We start from the raw sequence: 20,144 nt of genomic DNA on the forward strand, positions 1-20,144 counted from the left end.
GATTGAGGTTAGTGAAATCCAGTTCCATTTAGACTAACTTTGATGCTTTCAGATTAAAAATGGACTCCTAAAAAGTCCTTTGCAGTACACTGTACAGTAAGGTATATATCTTCTTGCTTTCCCTTCCTCATAAATAGATTTAAAAATTATTCTAAAATGTAATTTGCATGTAATTCAGTTACATAGATAATTATTTCTAATTAATTTTAACAAATACTGTGTTTGAGCTATAAATAGACATCAATTCTTCATATTTCAATGGTCATTGTACAATTAGAACAAGAATGAATAAAGAGTAAAGCAGCTTCACAGTATTTTGACATTACTGTATTGCACTTTTAAATGCCTGTGTTTAGATAAAAACAGAACAGTAGTTTGTATAAATTTTGCCTGCACACACTTCAGATTACCGTCAACTGCTATCATAGAAAAAGTGCATTAAATTCAATAATCTTATGTTGTGTTTCATTGTTCTTTCACTGTATTAATACTCAGGATCCAATTCTAGTGATGGTATTCTCCTTTTTGTAGGTAGAAAGGAAGCGTCATATTGGAAATGACATTGTCACTATCGTATTCCAGGAAGGGGAAGAATCTTCTCCAGCATTTAAGCCTTCCATGATTCGCTCTCATTTTACACGTATCTTTTGCTTTCTGTGTTTTTTAATTGACTGAAGCTTGTTTACAAACCCCCATTAAATCCTTCTTATATGCCATTCACAGAAGAGAAAAGTATATTTTAAAATATCTTATATATAAGACATCTTATAGATTACTTTATTTTGTAGCCCTAAATCTACCTTGTGAAAATTTTCAATCGTGAACTACATCAAACATGTGCAGATTAAAAACAAGCAGACACTTTCAAATCAGATGCTTTTATTACTAAAGAATTCTTCAGATGGCTTCACAAAGTTAACTCCGTATACATTTCCAAAAGTATATTTTCAGAAAATACTTCTGCTATTGATGTGAATAAATTTTTCAGTATCCACTGAATGCTGCCTCGTGACATTTAGAGATAATTTATTTTAGATATTTAGATGGGATGGGATACACAATTAAAGTGAAAAATACCAAAACCTTCAGAGTGATGGGTGACATTTTAAAATTGTATTATGACCTATAAAATTGAACACAATACTGAGAGTCAAGAACTTGTGAGTTCTAAACCCAATTCTGATATTGACTACATGGTCTATTGTTGTTACCCCTTTCTTCTCGCCCACTTGTTTGTTTTATCCACATGTTTGATCTTGTCTTTTAGATTTTTCTTTGAGCAGGGCCTATCATTTACTATATGATGCTAAAGTGCCCAGCACAGTGGGGATCCACGTCATAGAGGCCTCTGGATGCTACTGTAATACAAATGTTAATAAGAAGACTTGGGGAAGTCACTTTATCTCTCTATACTTGAATTTCAATATTAGTAAAATCATGACAATAATTCTTACCACATGGGATGTTGATAGGATTAGTTAATGAATGTTGGAGAAGAATATTTATCTCTTATCTAACACAGTATTGGGTTTCAACATTCTCAAAGTTCTAAAGCCATTGGTCCAGACATGTGAAACCTGCAAGAAAAATGCAGAAATTGGACTTGTTTTTGGCTTAATAGGCTTGTGAGTTGCTTGTTGGCTATTTTATGGCTTGTTGGGCTTGTAGCTTGTTGCTTCTTTTTTTTCCAATCAGCTCACCGCAAGGAGGGGCAAGAGGGGAGAGAGTCAGGGGTGCACAGTGGGCCCACCAGAGTCCCAGACTGCACACTGTGGGGAACTAGTCACATAGAGTGTTGCAGTTCTTAGGGATTAGCTTGTTTTGGCCTTGTTTTGAAATGGGATTCGCTTGATTTTTGGCTTATTATGAAAGTCAGGGTGCCTATTTCCAACATGAAAGTTGGCAACTGTGCATTGGTCCTGGCAGGGAGCAACCTGCACCATTCCTTGCTATGTAATGTGGACACTCCCTAATGCGCTAGTTGCCAGTTCTTTTCAGACCATAGGTAGTGGTTGAGCTCCAGCTTCTCCATGTAATGGGATGGAAAGCTAATGTATGGCTTTACTCTCTCATGCTGTTAGCAAAGGTCCTGATGAAACTCAGGAGAGACACCAATTCTAATAGACCCCTTTTAGGACAAGATAGACAGATTCTTGAGCCTGTTTAGTGCATTGCTAATCTCATCAGGTTGAGAGTCTGAATATACTGGATCATATGTGTAGAGCAAGTCTTTACGTCTCAGCCTGGGAATTCCTCTCTGTTGCATGACTCTTGAGAGAAATAGGAAGACTTACTTTGTCCAAGCAGGTGTCCCAGTTCATCGTGTGGCTCAGAAATGCTTTCGGGCTGGTGTGAAATCCTACATGGATCCTTTTACATGCCCAATGCAAAAGTCAGTTAGCTTACCACCTTCTACTCTGAGTTTGGGAAACAGACATCTTCCCTCTAACCCTGCTTGGCAGCTGTTTTAGCATTTAAGGAACTGGATGTTAGACTAGTGTCTACAGTAGAAGTGGGCCAGTGGTTTTGCTCCAGTAGTTCATTCACCGAAAAATGAAGTTTTGGTCAAGTTTAAACTATTCACAAATTTGCTAAATCTTTTCAGTTAGAAAAAAGTCAGGGTAGATTAATAAAACAGCTGGAGGAGTAGGTGGTACCCACTTTGTAGCTTCTAGCCCAATGGTTAGGACATACACGTGGGATGTGGAAGACCCAAGTTCAAGTCCTTACTCTAAAACAGGGATTTAAATCCATATCTGCCCTCTCCCCAGATGATTGTCTTCACCATCAGGCTATTCCGGGATGGGTCTTTCTCCATCTGGCCTGTTGAAGCTGTTTCACTCTATATAAAATATGTGAACAGAATAATGCAGAAAGAATAGCGAATGTGACAAGTGACCAGCTTTGCTTAACAGACACATCTTGAGTGAGCTGAAACATAAAAGAAGCTTACAAGAAGTGGACAGATGACTAGGGAAGAGTATAAAAATATTGCTCGAGCATGCAGGAGTATAATCAGGAAGGCCAAAGCACAACTGGAGTTGCAGCTAGCAAAGAATGTGAAGGGTAACAAGAAGAATTTCCACAGGTATGTTAGCAACAAGACGGTCAGGGAAAGTGTGGGACGCTTACTTAATGGGGGAGGCAACCTAGTGACAGTTGATGTGAAAAAAGCTGAAGTAGTCAATACTTTTTTTGCCTTGGTCTTCACAAACAAGGTCAGCTCCGAGACTGCTGCGCTGGACAGCACAGTATGGGGAGGAGGTGAGCAGCCCTCAGTGGTGAAAGAACAGATTAAGGACTGTTTAGAAAAGCTGGACATGCAGAAGTCCATGGGTCCGGATCTAACGCATCCGAGGGTGCTGAGGGAGTTGGCTGATGTGATTGCAGAGCCATTGGCCATTATCTTTGAAAACTCGTGGTGATCACGGGAGGTCCCGGAAGATTGGAAGAAGTCAAATATATATTGCCCATCTTTTAAGAAGGGAAGGAGGAGAATCCGGGGAACTACAGACCGGGCAGCCTCACCTCAGTTCCTGGAAAAATCATGGAGCAGATTCCTCAAGGAATCCATTTTGAAGCACTTGGAGGTGAGGAAGGTGATCAGGAACAGTCAACATGGATTCACCAAGAGCAAGTCATGCCTGTCCAACCTGATTGCCTTCTATGATGAGATAACGGGCTTTGTGGATATGGGGAAAGTGGTGGACGTGATATACTTTGGTCTCCCACAGTATTCTTACCAGCAAGTTAAAGAAGTATGGATTGGATGAATGGACTATAAGGTGGATAGAAAACTGGCTAGATTTTTGGGCTCATCGGGTAATGATGGCTCAATGTCTAGTTGGCAGCCAGTATCAAGTGGAGTGCCCAAGGCATTGGTCCTGGGGCCGGTTTTGTTCAACATCTTCATAATGGTCTGGATGATGGGATGGATTCCACCCTCAATAAATTCACGGATGACACTCAGCTGAGGGGCAAGGTATATACGCTGGAGGGTAGGAATATGGTCCAGAGTGACCTAGGCAAATTTGAGGATTGGGCCAAAAGAAGGAGGTTCAGCAAGGACAAGTGCAGAGTCCTGCAGTTAGGACAGGTGAATCCCATGCACTGCTACAGGCTGGGAACTGACTGGCTAAGCGTCAATTCTGCAGAGAAGGACCTGGGCATTACAGTGGACGAGAAGCTGGATGAGAGTCAAGAGTGTGCCCTTGTTGCCAATAAGGCTAACAGCATATTGGGCTGTATTAATAGGAGCATTGCCAACACATTGAGGAAGTGATTATTCCCCTCTGTTCGGCACCAGTGAGGCCACATCTGGAGTAATGCATCCAGTCCCCTCCCCCCCAACAGAAAGCACGTGGAAAAATTGGAGGGGGTCCAGTGAGGGAAAGAAAAATGATTAGAGGGCTAAGGCACATGACTTATGAGGAGAAGCTGAGGGAGCTGGGCTTATTTAGCCTGCAGAAAAGAAGTGGGGGGCGGGGCAGAGATTTGATAGTGGCCTTCAACTACCTGAAGGGGGATTCCAAAGAGGATGGAGCTAGGCTGTTTTCAGTGGTGGCAGATGACAGAACAAGGAACAATGGTCTCTGGTTGCAGTGGAGTTGGTCTAGGTTGGATATTTCACTAGGAGGGTGGTGAAGCCCTGGAATGGGTTACCAATGGAGGTGGTGGAATCTCCATCCTTAGAGGTTTTTAAGACCCAGCTTGACAAAGCCCTGGCTGGGATAATTTAGATAGGGTTAGTCCTGCTTTGAGCAGGGGGGTTGGACTAGATTACCTGAGGTTTCTTCCAACCCTAATCTTCTATGATTCTATGAATAGCCATTGGGCCACACAAAGAAAGAATTACTCTGTTGCCTGGTGGCTAGGGCATGCACATGGGAGATGCAACTTTAAGTGCCTACTCCAATCAATATTTAATTATTTATACAAAACAGAACAGCTTCAACAGGAGAGAGAGAGAGATAATTTCTTATAGCCTGATACGGGGCATTCACCTGGGAAGAAGGTAGTGTGTTCACATCCCTGCTCCAGGCCTAGCATTTGGGCCTGGGTCTTCCACATACTAGGTGAGTGCCCTGACCATTGGGCTGAAAGTTGTGTGAGCCACTTCTCCTCTGCCATTTTGTGAATGTTTTGTGTAACTCCAAATGGACTTTTAATTTCACCAGGTTTTTTTGGAAATTTTCTGATTTGGCTTGACCTAAACAGAATTGTATTTTTATTGTTGAACTGAAAAATAAGTTATTTGCTTAGCTGTAATCTGAAGCTCCTTGCTATCATATTCATGAGGGATTTCATATGTTTGAATCTCTTATTTAAAAGTTTCCATCATAGGAAATTAGTGTGGTCCTGGCCATGCTGCTGACAGCTTTTGAACCATTAAATGCCTATGAGCTCAAAACTCTTACAAGGAATGTTATTTTTTTGGTGGAAGTGACTTCAGCCAGCAGAGTAAGAGCCTGGTCCTGAGATGTATAGAGCTCCTGCAGCTTCTGTTGTAATGTTCACCCCTTCTTAGGATCAAGCCCAGTTGTCTGATCCATCTTTTTACTACATTCTTTGAAGATATATTGAGGCCCCAGACATACCCTAAATTCTTTCCAAAGGTGATATCTGTGTTCCATGTGGCTCATTTTAATTGTGCTGCCAATGTTTTCCCCCTCACCTAGTTGCACATCCTGGGAAAGCTCTTCTCTAAGCTGTGTCTATAGTAGGAAAAATGCTCCTGTATTGAGGAGAGTTAGATAAGACAATAATAAAACACCTGAGCACTGGCTACGATACAGCCTCCTTATTACTGCCACTGTTGGAGCTGTGCCACTGGAGAATTACAGGTCCTAATTTTTCTATTGTAGACAAAGCCCAGAGCTTGATGGCAAAAGGTCTCTAGATTTTGTTAGGAGCACCCTAAAAACTCTTAGAAAAGTTTCTCAGATTTGTGTTTTTCTTGACACTGTTTATAGCTTAGAAGGTCATGCAGCTTAAAGGTCATGTCAAGGATCATTCAGTGTCAAGGAAATCTGCCACAACAAGATGCCTCTGATCTATTTCTATCTGAGACTTGCATCTGCATTGAATTATCTGGCCATTTTTCCATGTGCGCTGTTGCCTAGATTCTCACCAGAGTCATGAATCAAGATTGGTAATAGATCTTTGCACTTTATAAGCCTTGCCATTTTAAACATTCATAAAATAAATGCCCTGCCAGAACAATTGAAGGTGCATAAACTAGAAGTATATCAAATGTAATAAAACAATTAATATATTTCACCATATTTCATCTGCTTTTTCAACAGAATGGGCTTTTTCAAAACATAGGTGAACTCCATAGACATCAAAGTAATGGATTAATTTCTTTAACTTGCATGGCAGATATTTTTGCCTTAGTGAGATATAATAAGCAAAATGATAGTTACAGGTACGTGCTAACTTTAACCAAATCATTCGCTTTGTTAGTTTGATGTTACAGTAGAAGCGGAAGTAAACTATTCTTCATAGTCCACCTATCTAATTCCATGAATTGGGTGTTTTTAAGTGATTGTGAAAGTGAGTGGTAAATGGTTCCGTGGCGAGGCATTATGTAGTTCAGGGATCGGCAATCTTTCAGAAGTGGTGTGCCAAGTCTTTATTTATTCACTCTAATTTAAGGTTTCGTGTGCCAGTAATACATTTAAACGTTTTTAGAAGGTGTCTTTCTATAAGTCTATAATATATAACTAAACTATTGTTGTATGTAAAGTAAATAAGGTTTTTAAAATGTTTAAGAAGCTTCATTTAAAATTAAATTGAAATGCAGAGCCCCCAGACCAGTGGCCAGGACCCGGGCAGTGTGAGTGCCACTGAAAATCAGCTCGCGTGCCGCCTTCAGCATGCGTGCCATACGTTGCCTACCCCTGATGTAGTTGATGTCTGTGGAAATTTTCCCCACAAATAAGAGTCACACCTTGTAACACATAGTGTGTTCTACTGTGCCTAAGCAGAGACTCTTATATCCTGATTCAGTAATGTGACTGAGAATATACTCAGGTGAGGAATTCAGTATTATTGTGTTTATTCTGTACCCAATTGAAACTAGCCTTGCAGACAGGAAAATCTCTGTTTTGACCATGTTACTCCTTATAATATTCTAGTTCTTGGATCCTTTTATATATGTGCCTAGGGTTTGTGTTGGAAAATATCTGTAATACACAGTGTAAAAAAAAGAGGTAATGTATACAGTGGTAGGATTTTGTAACTGAAATGTTAAGTTTGTAATTTCTTTTTTGTTTGAATAAGGACTAGATTTTACCACTCTTGTTCTCATTGAATAGTGTATCATTCTACAAGAGTCAACTGAATGTAAAGTAATGTACTAGTTAATGGACAGGTGTCAGCGTCTGATCCCAGGTGAATATCCTGAGAACTTTCATTGAGACTTGCAATTTATGAAGTGTTGATATGATGTTTCCCAGTAACAATTTATAGTTCTTGTTCCTGCTTAAGCACTATGTCTGATACTCTTTGTATGTGACCTTCAATCCAAATAAATAGTGATTCTTTCATTAGGCTGAAAATATTTTCAGAAGAAAGTGTACCTCTCTTTGGGCCTCCCCTTCCATCCCCATCTGTGTTCACAGATCACCAGGAATTCAGGGACTTCATACTAGTGAAGTGTAAGTCTTTTTTGAGATCAAAGAGACCTTTTTAAACTTTTAGTCTGATACATAAGAATCTGCTCTTCACACTTATTTGAGATACTGCAGATTGTAAATAATTTTTCTGCTGTGCAATGTTACAGTTTTATATTGAGTCTTTTTTAAAGTTTGGCTATTCTAGCCTGAGTGGAATATATTCCCCTCAAACATTTCTATTTGGTTCTGATAAACACTTAACTCCCATGCAGTTAATGCTTCCTAGGTTACTAGATTCAATCTGGTTTGAGTATTTCAGATGTATTTGTTCCATTGCTTAATGAATTGTTAATTTTCCCCAAAGGTTTCTTCTTAAAGACAAAGGAGACTGATATTCAGAAACATATTCATCTAATGCCATTTCATATATTTAACAATAAAAGGTGCCAGACTGGCAGCTTTGGAGACTAAAGTACTTTATCTACAGAAAATGTGCAGCATGGAAAACAGTCAGTATGTTTCAGTGCTGTTATGAATATTTTAGTGCTGTTATGAACTAGTTCCTGAGGGGAGAACTCAGTCTTAATGGACTAATTCAAGCCGTGACCTCCTGCTAAGACTCCCAGGAAGGGGACCACTGAGTACTACTAATCATGATTTTTGTAATGTAAACATCTGACTAATAGGAGCTTGACTGAGAACTCACCAATTCATTTCATATAAGTTACTAAAGAATACTTGTTGATATTTAAATTAATTAGCAGTGTAGACTCCTAACTATACCAGCCAAGAGATTATTGGGCTGTGTGATAGAGATCTATGATTGCTCATTGCCCTTTAAAGCTAGAGGAATGACTCTAATTACTTTGATAAAATCTAATTAGAAAATGGCAAATTGCTTAGTTTATTGAAAACTGATTTATCAATTACAGTAACTCCTCACTTAAAGTCGTCCCAGTTAATGTTGTTACGTTGCTGATCAGTTAGGGAACATGCTCATTTAAAGTTGTGCAATGTTCCCTTCTAATGTCGTTTGGCAACCACCTGCTTTGTCTTCTCCTTGCAGGAAGAGCAGCCCATTGCAGCTAGCTGGTGGGGGCTTGGAACCAGGGTGAACCGGCAGCCACCCTATCAGCTCTCCCTTTCAGCTCCTCGCTCCCCTAAGTTCCCTGTGCAGCAGCTGCCTGCAGTTCAGCTGTCCCTCCCCTCACTGCCATGTACTGTTCCTGCCCTCTGCCTTATAGCTGCTCCCTGAGACTCCTACTTGCTGTGCAGGGGAGGAGGGAAGGAAGAGGGGGGCTAATGTCAAAGTGTCCCCCTCCCCCCGCTCCTGCAACCCGCTTACCCCATCTTCCATAGAGCAGAGGGGATACGCTAGGGCTCAGGACGGAGGGAGCTTGCAGCAGCTGCTGTCTCAGCAAGCTGATCTAATTAACAAGGAAGTGTACTTAGAGGGGAAATGCACATATCTCTCTCACACACATACTCCCAGCCTCCATTCCTGCCGCCCTGTAGAGTGAGAGTGTTAACCCTTGAGGGCTCAACCAATTGGTAGTTCATCATTTAGCAGTAGGGGAAATATCCCACCCTCTGACTCCTCCGCCTCAACCAAGCTTCACAATCATCATCACTGTGTACCAGTATTAAATTGTTTGTTTAAAACTTATACTCTGTGTGTGTGTGTGTGTGTGTGTGTGTGTGTGTGTGTGTGTGTGTGTGTGTGTGTGTGTGTGTGTGTGTGTGTGTGTGTGTGTGTGAGAGAGAGAGAGAGAGAGAAAAATTGGATTTGCTTAACATTGTTTTGCTTAAAGGTGCATTTTTCAGGAACATAACTACAACATTAAGTGAGGAGTTACTGTACAGCATTTGACATTGTTTGGACCTCACATTGAACTTAGCAGAGCCAGAAGGAACTCTGAACTTTTCAATACAATTCTAAAATATAAGGCAGCTGCACTGACAGCCTGTGACATAGACAGTATGGCGGTACATTTTTTGTCATATATCAGAGAACTTCAGCACATTTATTGAGATTCGGGAAATGGTTCTTTTAAAATTAACAGTGAAATAATATCTTCCTGGAGTTTATCTGGCTGTTTTTGTGTCTTGAAGAACAATACTAGCTAAATACAGTTTAGATGCTCAAAAGCAAATAGGGTTAAAAAAAACTCTTCATAGTCATGATGATAAAACAACTAGAACTTTTAGTTCAAAATATGTCCAAATGTGAAACAAACCCAAATTAGTAATTTTGCAATGAATATCCTTACATGAAGACAACTTGGATTCAGTAAAGGACATGAAACCCCTTTAAGTAACACATCCTCCTTTATTCAATATCTTTTAGTAATAAACGGGGAAAAAGCCACCTTGGAAACCCCAACATTTGCTCAGAAACGGCAGCGCACTCTAGACATGCTGATTCGTTCTTTATACCAGGACCTCATGCCTGATCTACACAAGGTAAAGCCAAGACTTGCTTGATCTTTATGCCCTTCATATCCCACCCAGTGGCATATTGAGTGGCCTGTTGCTCAGGAAGATATCCACCCTGGTGAGTACTGATTTGCATATAGTAAGTTGGATAGCAAAGGGGTGTTTTTCCTCTTTACATTTTAATTGCGTGAAAGTCACCAATAAATCATAAGAACAGCCATACTGGGTAGCTCACCTGCACAGTCAGGGCCGTCACATTTATTCTTCCTTCAATGATTGAAGAAACGTTGAAATGAGAAATGTTGCTTCAGCAAGTCACTGAAGCAGTGAGGATGGTGCTTTATCTCTTCTCACTAGGACTTAAGATAAATTGGGGGGAGGGATAGCTCAGTGGTTTGAGCATTGGCCTGCTAAACCCACGGTTGAGAGTTCAATCCTTGAAGGGGCCATTTAGGGAACTGGGGTAAAAATCTGTCTGGGGATTGGTCCTGCTTTGAGCAGGAGGTTGGACTAGATGACCTTCTGAGGTCCCTTCCAACCCTAATCTTCTATGATTCTATGAGACAAGTCAGCCCTCAGCAGAGGTCATAGGAGCACTTTTAGATGCAAGATCAACAACAGATTGGACACCATGAGTCATCTTCTATTGATGTCCAGACTCAAGCAAAGATATCAGTGAATGTTTCTCTTAATCTCTTTGGTCATATGGCTATTTGCACTTATGTGACACCACATGTCAGATCCTCTCCAAGTCTGGCTGAAGTTGATCTACCAGCCAAGCAAACACAACATGACTCCGTGAGTACTTGTTCCCAGGAATGTCCTTTCATCAGTACTTGGTGGAACGATCCTCCGAATGGCTGTCAGGGAATGATGTTTGTGTCTTCAGCTCCCACTGACACTTTAGTGAAAGATACCTTCACACAGGCTGGAGAGCATATCTGGGTCCTCTGCAGGCCCAAGGTTTTGGTCCCCAACTACATATAAACAGCCTAGAACTCAGTGTCATGTCCCACGGGCCTCAAATCTGGGTCTGCGGGAACTCCTACGCTCAACCCTCCATTTGGCAGCCTGCTGAGAACTGCTTACTCAGGACCCATGAAATCCAGCTCCAGTTCGAGACTGTACCCCTGTGGTCATATTTGCAGAGTACCAGAGCAGCCGATTGGCCCACTGACTTTACTTAAGCCATCAACAGGAACAGGAAGCTATCCAAATAACTGGGATCCACCCTGCTCTGGACTGTGTGCCTTGTGCTTCCAGCTCCTCCGGCTTGACTTTCTGGCATCCCAACTCCTCTTGACCCCTGGCATCAGGACTGTGGTTCTGATCTCAAGCTTGTCTCCTGCTTCGGATCTGGTATCTTGACACAGCTGACACTCAACTCCTATTTTTTGACTGTGGACTCCGGCTCTGACCACCAGGTCTGGCTGCCCACCATCTAGCTGTGACACTGTCAGTGTTTTGGGGCACTCTGGTCCCCCTGAAAAACCTTCCCTGGGGACCCCAAGACCCAAATCCCTTGAGTCGCACAACAAAGGGAAATAATCCTTTTTCCCTTCCCCCCCTCCAGGTGCTCCTGGAGAGATACACAGACACAAGCTCTGTGAATCCAAACAGAGTGACTCCCCCTCTCCGTTCCCAGTCTGGAAACAAAAGCACTTTCCTCTTCACCCAGAGGGAATGCAAAATCAGGCTAGCAAATCCAACACACACAGATCTCCCCCTGATTTCTTCCTCCCACCAATTCCCTAGTGAGTACAGACTCAATTTCCCTGAAATTTCCCAGAAAAGAAAACTCCAACAGGTCTCAAAAAGAAAGAAAAATACATACAAATGGTCTCTCTGTATTAAGGTGACAAAATACAGGGTCAATTGCTTAAAAGAAATATGAATAAACAGCCTTATTCAAAAAGAATACAAATCAAAGCACTCCAGCACTTATATTCATACAAATACCAAAGAAAAGAAACCATATAACTTACTATCTGATCTCTTTGTCCTTACACTTAGAAACAGAAGATTAGAAAGCAGAAACTACTTCTCCAAAGCTCAGAGAAAGCAGGCAGACAGACAGAAGACTCAGACACAAAATTCCCTGCACCCAAAGTTGAAAAAATCCGGTTTCCTGATTGGTCCTCTGGTCAGGTGCTTCAGGTGAAAGAGACATTAACCCTTAGCTATCTGTTTATGACAGACACTCAGGGCCATTCATCTAGCTCTGATTCAGGACATCAGCATCCAAGTTTTGACACCTCATTAACAGGCAAGGAGGAGCAAGATCATCTCTCCCATGCCTACAGGAATTCTCCTACTGGAATCAGTCTCATAGCCCTACACTCACGTGGGGTTCAAAACAATTCAGGTGACAACTCAGTAGAAAATGGTCCCTCAAGCTTTCAGTCCTTCAGATAAAAGTTCAGAAGTGGGGTCATTCCTCCATATACCTGCTCATGACCACTTTAAACAGCACATTTTGATCCAGAGGAGAAATGAGTCCAGGCGCCATCTTAGATGCATTAGCTGGGACAGGAATATGCTGCATGCTTTCCCCTGGTCACTCTAATTACTAGGATCCTCAGGAATGTGATATTGGACAGAGGTCAAGTTATCCTAACAGCCCCAGTGGGGGGGAGGGAGAGGGGAGTTTTAGTATTCAGAGATGATACACTTATCAGTTCAAGTTACTGATCAGTCTGGACATCATAATGCAGAACCAAAGACTGGTTCTACACCCAGACTTAGTGTCTCTACAGCTAACAATTTGGATGTTAGTAGGCTGATCTTGGAGCATAGACTTTCCTCTGCAAAGGTACAGGTTCACAGAAATTATAGAAGATTAGGGTTGGAAGAGACCTCAGGAGGTCATCTAGTCCAACCCTCTGCTCTAAGCAAGACCAACCCCAACTACCAGTAAATCATCCCAGCCAGGGCTTTGTCATTCTCGTATTCTCATTCAGAACTTAAAACCTTTAATAAGGCATACTTATGGGGCCCAGTGGAAACAGTTTTCAATATGGGCATCTCCTTATAATTTTACCCATTGGAGGGGTCTGTACCTGTTATTGAGGTAATCTGTTATCATTAAAGCATTTAGATGTCTTGACTAGATCTAGTAAAGTTCACTTAGCACTGATATCTGCCTATTATTCTCCAGTACAGGAACACGCAATTTTCCCCAATGATTTTATTCCTACTGTAACTAATTTTTTGAAGGGGTTAACACACATTTTTCCATCTGTTAAGGATTTTTCCCTTCTCTCGGACCTAAACATAGTCTTCCTGATGCAGCCTCCATTTGAACGTATGACATCCTGTTCTTTGTATCATTTGTCTATTAATATGGCATTCTTGGTGGCTACTACCTCTGCTCTCAGAATAGCAAAATCCAAACACTGATGGTAGGACCATTTTATACCACCTTCTGTGAAGATATTTACTCTTCATCCTCATTCCAAATTTTTGCCTAAAATAGTGTCAGACTTTCATTTAAATCAGTTCATTCACTTGCCAGTGTTCTTTCTAAGACCTCACTCATCCACTGCAAAGGCTAAACTTTACACTTTGGAAGCTTTTAAGAGTGACCTTGTATTACTTCAACAGGACAAAACCACTTCTACAAACCATCAAGACTATCTGTACCTTTTGGTAATAAGTCCAGAGGATATGCTATTTCAACATAGAGACTGTCAAAATGGGTGTCAGACAGCATTAAAATTTCTAAAGAACTGAGTGAGTTAACTCCTCTGTCTCATATCAAAGCACATTCTGCCTTATACTAGGCCTCAAGTCTCAGGCTCTCTCTTTCTATTGCATATGTCATCTTTCATAACTAGATAGCACCTTGATACATGTGAAGAGTATTGCAGCTGCTCCATAACCTTGTAAATCAAAAGGCTAAAACATACATTCTTAGATTCATCAGTAGGAGCATATTTTAAGGGAGGGCAGTTATTTTTTGTTAGTAATCAAAACTTGAACTGAGGTCACAGGAAAGTGCTGAAAGAATACAGCAGAATCAAGTAGTGTCAGATGAAATTTTAAAAAAATTGAAAAGTTTGGGTCAGTAAGATGCTCGCTCTTTTTTTTTTTTTTTTAAGAACATGCTTAATAGGAGGTCCTTCAGTGACGTGTTACCAGAATCCCCTAGATCAGCACGGAAGAAAGAGGAGGCCCGTCAAGCAGAATTTGTCCGACTTGGTCAGGTAGGTTTTATGTAGAAAGTATTGGTCAAATTAATCACTCCACTGGGATGTGTGGAGTAAGATTAGGGATGTCTGGCCAAAAACAGTCTTGTGAGATTCCAACTGGTTCTAGCTTATGAGGCAGAATGATGTAAGCAAATCAAGGTGCTGACTGCATTTGCTGCTGTTAATTTAGTCATGGATCTCATGAAATATATTAGGAGCACTTTCAGGAACAAACCCGTCAGCAGAAAGAGGGAGATGTATTTAATCTTTATTGTGGCAACACAGCATTTAACACTTAAAGCGTTCCCTTTATTTAGTAAAATTATATTATGGGAAATATTTAGAAAAATGGTGATGGTAACTCAAAGCAAATGAGACCTTGATAATCTCACAAAATTCTTGATTTTTATAGTGTAAAAATGTAGATTCAATTTACTGATTTTGTTTTAATTTTTTAAAGTAAATTGACGTACAATGTAGTGAAGACAAATGCTGGGACAGAAAATTACACTAGCAATAAGTTAATTAATTAGGCAATAATATAAATGACGGAAGTACAGCTAAATAGGCAATTGAGCAGAATTACATTCACAGAACGGATAATGATCAGAGGATGAGTTATTAAGGAAGCTGATTTAAGTAAAAAAGAATAATAACTTTGAGATACCACTGTGGACTTGTTTCCGGAGAAAGAATGAATCAAGGCATATGTGAAACTAGCAGGAAGCAAAGATTTAAATAAATCCAGAATATGACAGGCAGCCTTTTTTTGGTCTGGAAATAATTGGCTCACTTCCTTGGCTTCAGTTGAGGTTCAAAGTTCTCAATAGTGCAACTCAGGCAGAGTAGAGCAAAGATGTATAAGTATGTATAGGTATTGTGAATTTGGGCATCTCTCAAAATAAATTAGCTACTTGCAGTGCTTGCTAAGAATTAGTTTTCCTATCAGTTTTTAGGAGGAAGTAAAGAACATAAGAATAGCCATACTGGGTTAGACCAAAGGTCTATCTAGCCCAGTATCCTATCTTCCAACAGCGGCCAGTGCCAGGTACTCCAGAGGGAATGAACAGAACAGGTAATCATCACGTGATCCATCACCTGTCACCCATTCCCAGCTTCTGGCAAACAGAGGCTTGGGACACCATCCCTGCCCAACCTGGCTAATAGCTAGAGCCCTACCAAATTCACAGCCATGAAAAACATGCCACGAACTGTGAAATCTGCTCTTTTGTGTGCTTTTACCTTATACTATACAGATTTCACAGGGGAGACCAACGTTTCTCAAATTGGGGGGCGTGACCCAAAAGGGAGTTGCAAGGGGGTCACAGGGTTATTTGATGGAGCTCCCAGTATCGGAGAGTGGCGGCTTTTGGCTGGTACCCCGCTCTGAAGGGAGTGCCCTGCCAGCCGCAGCACAGAAGTAAGGGTGGCAATACCATACCATGCCACCCTTACTTTTGCACTGCTGCCTTCAGAGCTGAGCAGCCAGAGAGTGGTGGCTACTGACTGAGGGCCCAGCTCTGCAGGCAGCAGCGCAGAAGTAAGGGTGGTAATACCATACCATGACATCCTTACTTCTGCGCTGCTGGTGCTGGTGACACTGCCTTCAGACCTGGGGTCCCATCCAACAGGTGCCACTCTCCAGCTGCTCAGCGCTGAAGGCAGCTCTGCCACCAGCAACGCAGAAGTAAGGGTAGAAGTACTGCAACCCCTCCTACAATAACCTTGTGACCCCCCCCCCACACACACACAACTCCTTTTTTTTGAGTCAGGCCCCTACAGTTACAACACCATGAAATTTCAGATGTGAATAACTGAAATAATGAAATTTGCAATTTTTAAAATCCTATGGTCGTGAAATTGGCCAAAATGGATAGTGAATTTGGTAGGGCCCTACTAATAGCCATTGATGGACCAATCCTTATCTAGTTCTTTTTTTAACTCTGTTATAGTCTTGGCCTTCACAACATCCTCTGACAAAGAGTTCCACAGACTGACTGCGTGGTGTGAAAAAATATTTTAAATAATATTTTAAAAAATATTTAAACCTGCTGTCTATTAATTTCATTTGATGACCCCCAGTTATTGGGTTATGAGAAGGAGTAAATAACACTTTCTTATTTACTTTCTCCATACCATATTCCCCCTTTGTCGTCTCTTTTCCAAGTTGAAAAGTCCCAGTCTTATTAATCTCTCCTCATATGGAAGCCGTTCCATACCTAATCAACTTGTTGCCCCTTTCTGAATCTTTTCCAATTCAATATATCTTTTTTGAGATAGGGCAACCACATCTGCATGCAGTATTCAAGATGTGGGTGTGCCATGGATTTATATAGAGGCAGTATGATATTTTTTGTTTTATTATCTATCCTTTTCTTAATGATTCCCAACATTAAGAACATAAGAATGGCCGTACTGGGACAGACCAAAGGTGCATCTAGCCCAGTATCTGTCTACCGACAGTGGCCAATGCCAGGTGCCCCAGAGGGAGTGAAGCTAACAAGCAATGATCAAGTGATCTCTCTCCTGCCATCCATCTCCATCCTCTGATGAACAGAGGCTAGGGACACCATTCTTTACCCTTCCTGGCTAATAGCCATTTATGGACCTAGCCACCATGAATTTATCCAGTTCCCTTTTAAACATTGTTATAGTTCCAGCCTTCACAACCTCCTCAGGCAAGGAGTTCCACAAGTTGACTATGCGCTGCATGAAGAACTTCCTTTTATTTGTTTTAAACCTGCTACCTATTAATTTCATTTGGTGACCCCTAGTTCTTGTATTATGGGAATAAGTAAATAACTTTTCCTTATCCACTTTCTCAACATCACTCATGATTTTATATACCTCTATCATATCCCTCCTTAGTCTCCTCTTTTCCAAGCTGAAGAGGCCTAGCTTCTTTAATCTTTCCTCATATGGGACCCTCTCCCAACCCCTAATCATTTTAGTTGCCCTTTTCTGAACCTTTTCTAGTGCTAGAATATCTTTTTTGAGGTGAGGAGACTACATCTGTACACAGTATTCGAGATGTGGGCGTACCATGGATTTATATAAGGGCAATAATATATTCTCAGTCTTATTCTCTGTCCCCTTTTTAATGATTCCTAACATCTTGTTTGCTTTTTTGACCGCCTCTGCACACTGCATGGACATCTTCAGAGAACTATCCACAATGATGCCAAGATCTTTTTCCTGACTCGTTGTAGCTAAATTAGCCCCCATCATATTGTATGTATAGTTGGGGTTATTTTTTCCAATGTGCATCACTTTACATTTATCCACATTAAATTTCATTTGCCATTTTGTTGCCCAATCACTTAGTTTTGTGAGATCTTTTTGAAGTTCTTCACAATCTGCTTTGGTCTTACCTGTCTTGAGCAGTTTAGTATCATCTGCAAACTTTGCCACCTCTCTGTTTACCCCTTTCTCTAGATCATTTATGAATAAATTGAATAGGAATGGTCCTAGGACTGACCCTTGGGGAACACCACTAGTTACCCCTCTCCATTCTGAGAATTTACCATTAATTCCTACCCTTTGTTCCCTGTCTTTTAGCCAGTTCTCAGTCCATAAAAGGACCTTCCCTTTTATCCCATGACAGCTTAATGTACGCAAGAGCCTTTGGTGAGGGACCTTGTCAAAGGCTTTCTGGAAATCTAAGTACACTATGTCCACTGGACATTCTGTTTACTTTTTTGACTGCCGCTGCACATTGAATGGATGTTTTCAGAGAACTATCCACAATGCCTCCAAGATCTTTTTCTTGAGTGTGAACAGTTAACTTAATCCCCATGATTTTATATATATAGTTGGGATCACATTTTCCAATGTGCATTACTTTGCATTTATCAGCACTGAATTTCATCTGCCATTTTGTTGCCCAGTCACCTAGTTTTGAGAGATCCTTTTGTAGTCCTTCGCCGTCTACCTGACACTTACCTATCTTGAGTAGTTTTATATCATCTGCAAATTTGCCACCTCACTGTTTACCCCTTTTTCCAGATCATTTATGAATATGTTGAATAGGACTGGTCCCAGTACAGACACTTGGGGGACACCATTATTTACCTCTCTCCATTCTGAAAACTGACCATTTATTCCTATCCTTTTTTTCCTATCTTTTAGCCAGATACCAATCCATGACAGAACTTTCCGTCTTGTCCTATGACAGCTTACTTCGCTTAAGAGCCTTTGGTGAGGGACCTTGTCAAAGGCTTTCTGAAAATCTATATATGCTGTATCCACCGGATCCACCTTGTCCACATGCTTGTTGACCTCCTCAAAGAATTCTAGTAGATTGGTGAGGCATGATTTCCCTCTACAAAACTATGTTGACTCTTCCCAACAAATTATGTTAATCTATGTGTCTGACAGTTTTGCATTTTAGTAGAGTTTCAACCAGTTTGTCTGGTACTGAAGTCAGACTTACCCGGCCTGTAATTGCCAGAGTCACGTTTGGAGCCCTTTTTAAAAATTGGCATCATATTAGCTATCCTCCAGTCATTTGGTACAGAAGCTGATTTAGATGATAGGTTACAGATGACAGCGGTTCTGCAATTTCACATTTGAGTTCCTTCAGAACTCTTGGGTGAATACCGTCTGGTCCTGATGACTTATTACTGTTTAGTTTATCAATTTGTTGCAAAACCTCCTCTAATGACACCTCAATCTGGGACAGTTCCTCAGATTTGTTACCTAAAAAGAATGGTTCAGGTTTGGGTATCCCCCTCACATCCTCAGTCCTGAAGACTGATGCAAAGAATTCATTTAGTTTCTCCACAATAGCCTTATCATCCTTAGTGCTCCTTTAGCATCTCGATCATCCAGTGTCCTGTTGATGGTTTAGCAAGCTTCCTGCTTCTGATGTAGACATTATTCCATAAGGAGGAATTTGCTTTCTTCTTTTTATGCATTATTCAATCACTGTTGGTTCCATTTGACTGTACAGCACTGAAACACTGGATTTTGATCTGATTGTGAAGCTCTTCTAATCATTGACAATGTGGAAGGATAAACTAATTCAGATTCTCATTTGTCATCTTCTCACTACTACTTTGTGCAACACTGGTATTGTGTTCTGTATTATGAGCTAAGTATTTTTCAAAATCAGCATGCTTCTGTTGACATGCATCTTGAAAGGTTTATAATGCTGTTCATGACAAATTTGGGTTATATCATTCCACAAGAATGTGCAAATAGTGTCACTTAATGTCTTGAAATTCACTTTAAAAAATGTGACATTAACTATATAGGACCAGATTCTCAGCTGGTGTAAAGGGTGTAGTTAGCTCATGGACTTAATTTGTGGATGTGAGGACTTGCTATTATTTAAGGTTTTCTCCATTAATGTATTTGCTATGTTAAGTTTTGTTTTTGCCAACAGCAGATATATATTGTCTGAAACCATATAATTTTCCAGCATCTTATTGAACAGTTTAACCTCTGTTCAAAACACATGGAATGGCTGGTTTTCTTATAAAGAAATTACGTAATATGGCACAGAAATTCAGAGTTGGATCTATTGTAATTATAGTCTGAAATTGCTTCCCTCCCTTCCCCAATCGTCAGTCTCCATATCTTTAGTATTTATTTATAGATATGGTGTTACCAATTAAGAACACATTTTAAATGAAATATCTGTCTTGTTTAAGGCACTGAAACTGAAAACCATTGTGAGAGGAGATGCCCTAACTAGTTCAGCAACCACAAGCCTCTATAAAAAGGAGGTGAGTGGACATTTATACACGATAATGTGCAAAGTTTGCTCAAAATTATGGCTTTCCAGGTTCTACTGAATATGGGACTACATTCCAAATCTTGTAATGCGTATATATAATTTGATTCAGTACAAGAGAAAACATTGACATATTGATCCATGTATCGGTGCATAATATCA

General features: G+C 40.7%; 1 protein-coding gene across 2 annotated transcripts in view; it reads left to right on the forward strand.

Moving 5' to 3' along the window:
* Positions 1-20,144, forward strand: part of GARNL3 (GTPase activating Rap/RanGAP domain like 3) — a 159,677-nt gene that overhangs the window by 78,590 nt on the left and 60,943 nt on the right. For both annotated transcript variants that reach the window (XM_030535650.1, XM_030535651.1), the window contains 6 exons: positions 532-640; positions 6,382-6,427; positions 7,555-7,661; positions 9,967-10,082; positions 14,156-14,260; positions 19,900-19,974. In XM_030535650.1, the coding sequence (XP_030391510.1) occupies positions 532-640; positions 6,382-6,427; positions 7,555-7,661; positions 9,967-10,082; positions 14,156-14,260; positions 19,900-19,974 (558 nt within the window). The remainder of the gene's footprint in view (positions 1-531; positions 641-6,381; positions 6,428-7,554; positions 7,662-9,966; positions 10,083-14,155; positions 14,261-19,899; positions 19,975-20,144) is intronic.

The sequence above is a fragment of the Gopherus evgoodei genome, chromosome 16 (genome assembly GCF_007399415.2).
Source record: "Gopherus evgoodei ecotype Sinaloan lineage chromosome 16, rGopEvg1_v1.p, whole genome shotgun sequence".
NCBI classification, from domain to species: Eukaryota; Metazoa; Chordata; order Testudines; family Testudinidae; genus Gopherus; species Gopherus evgoodei.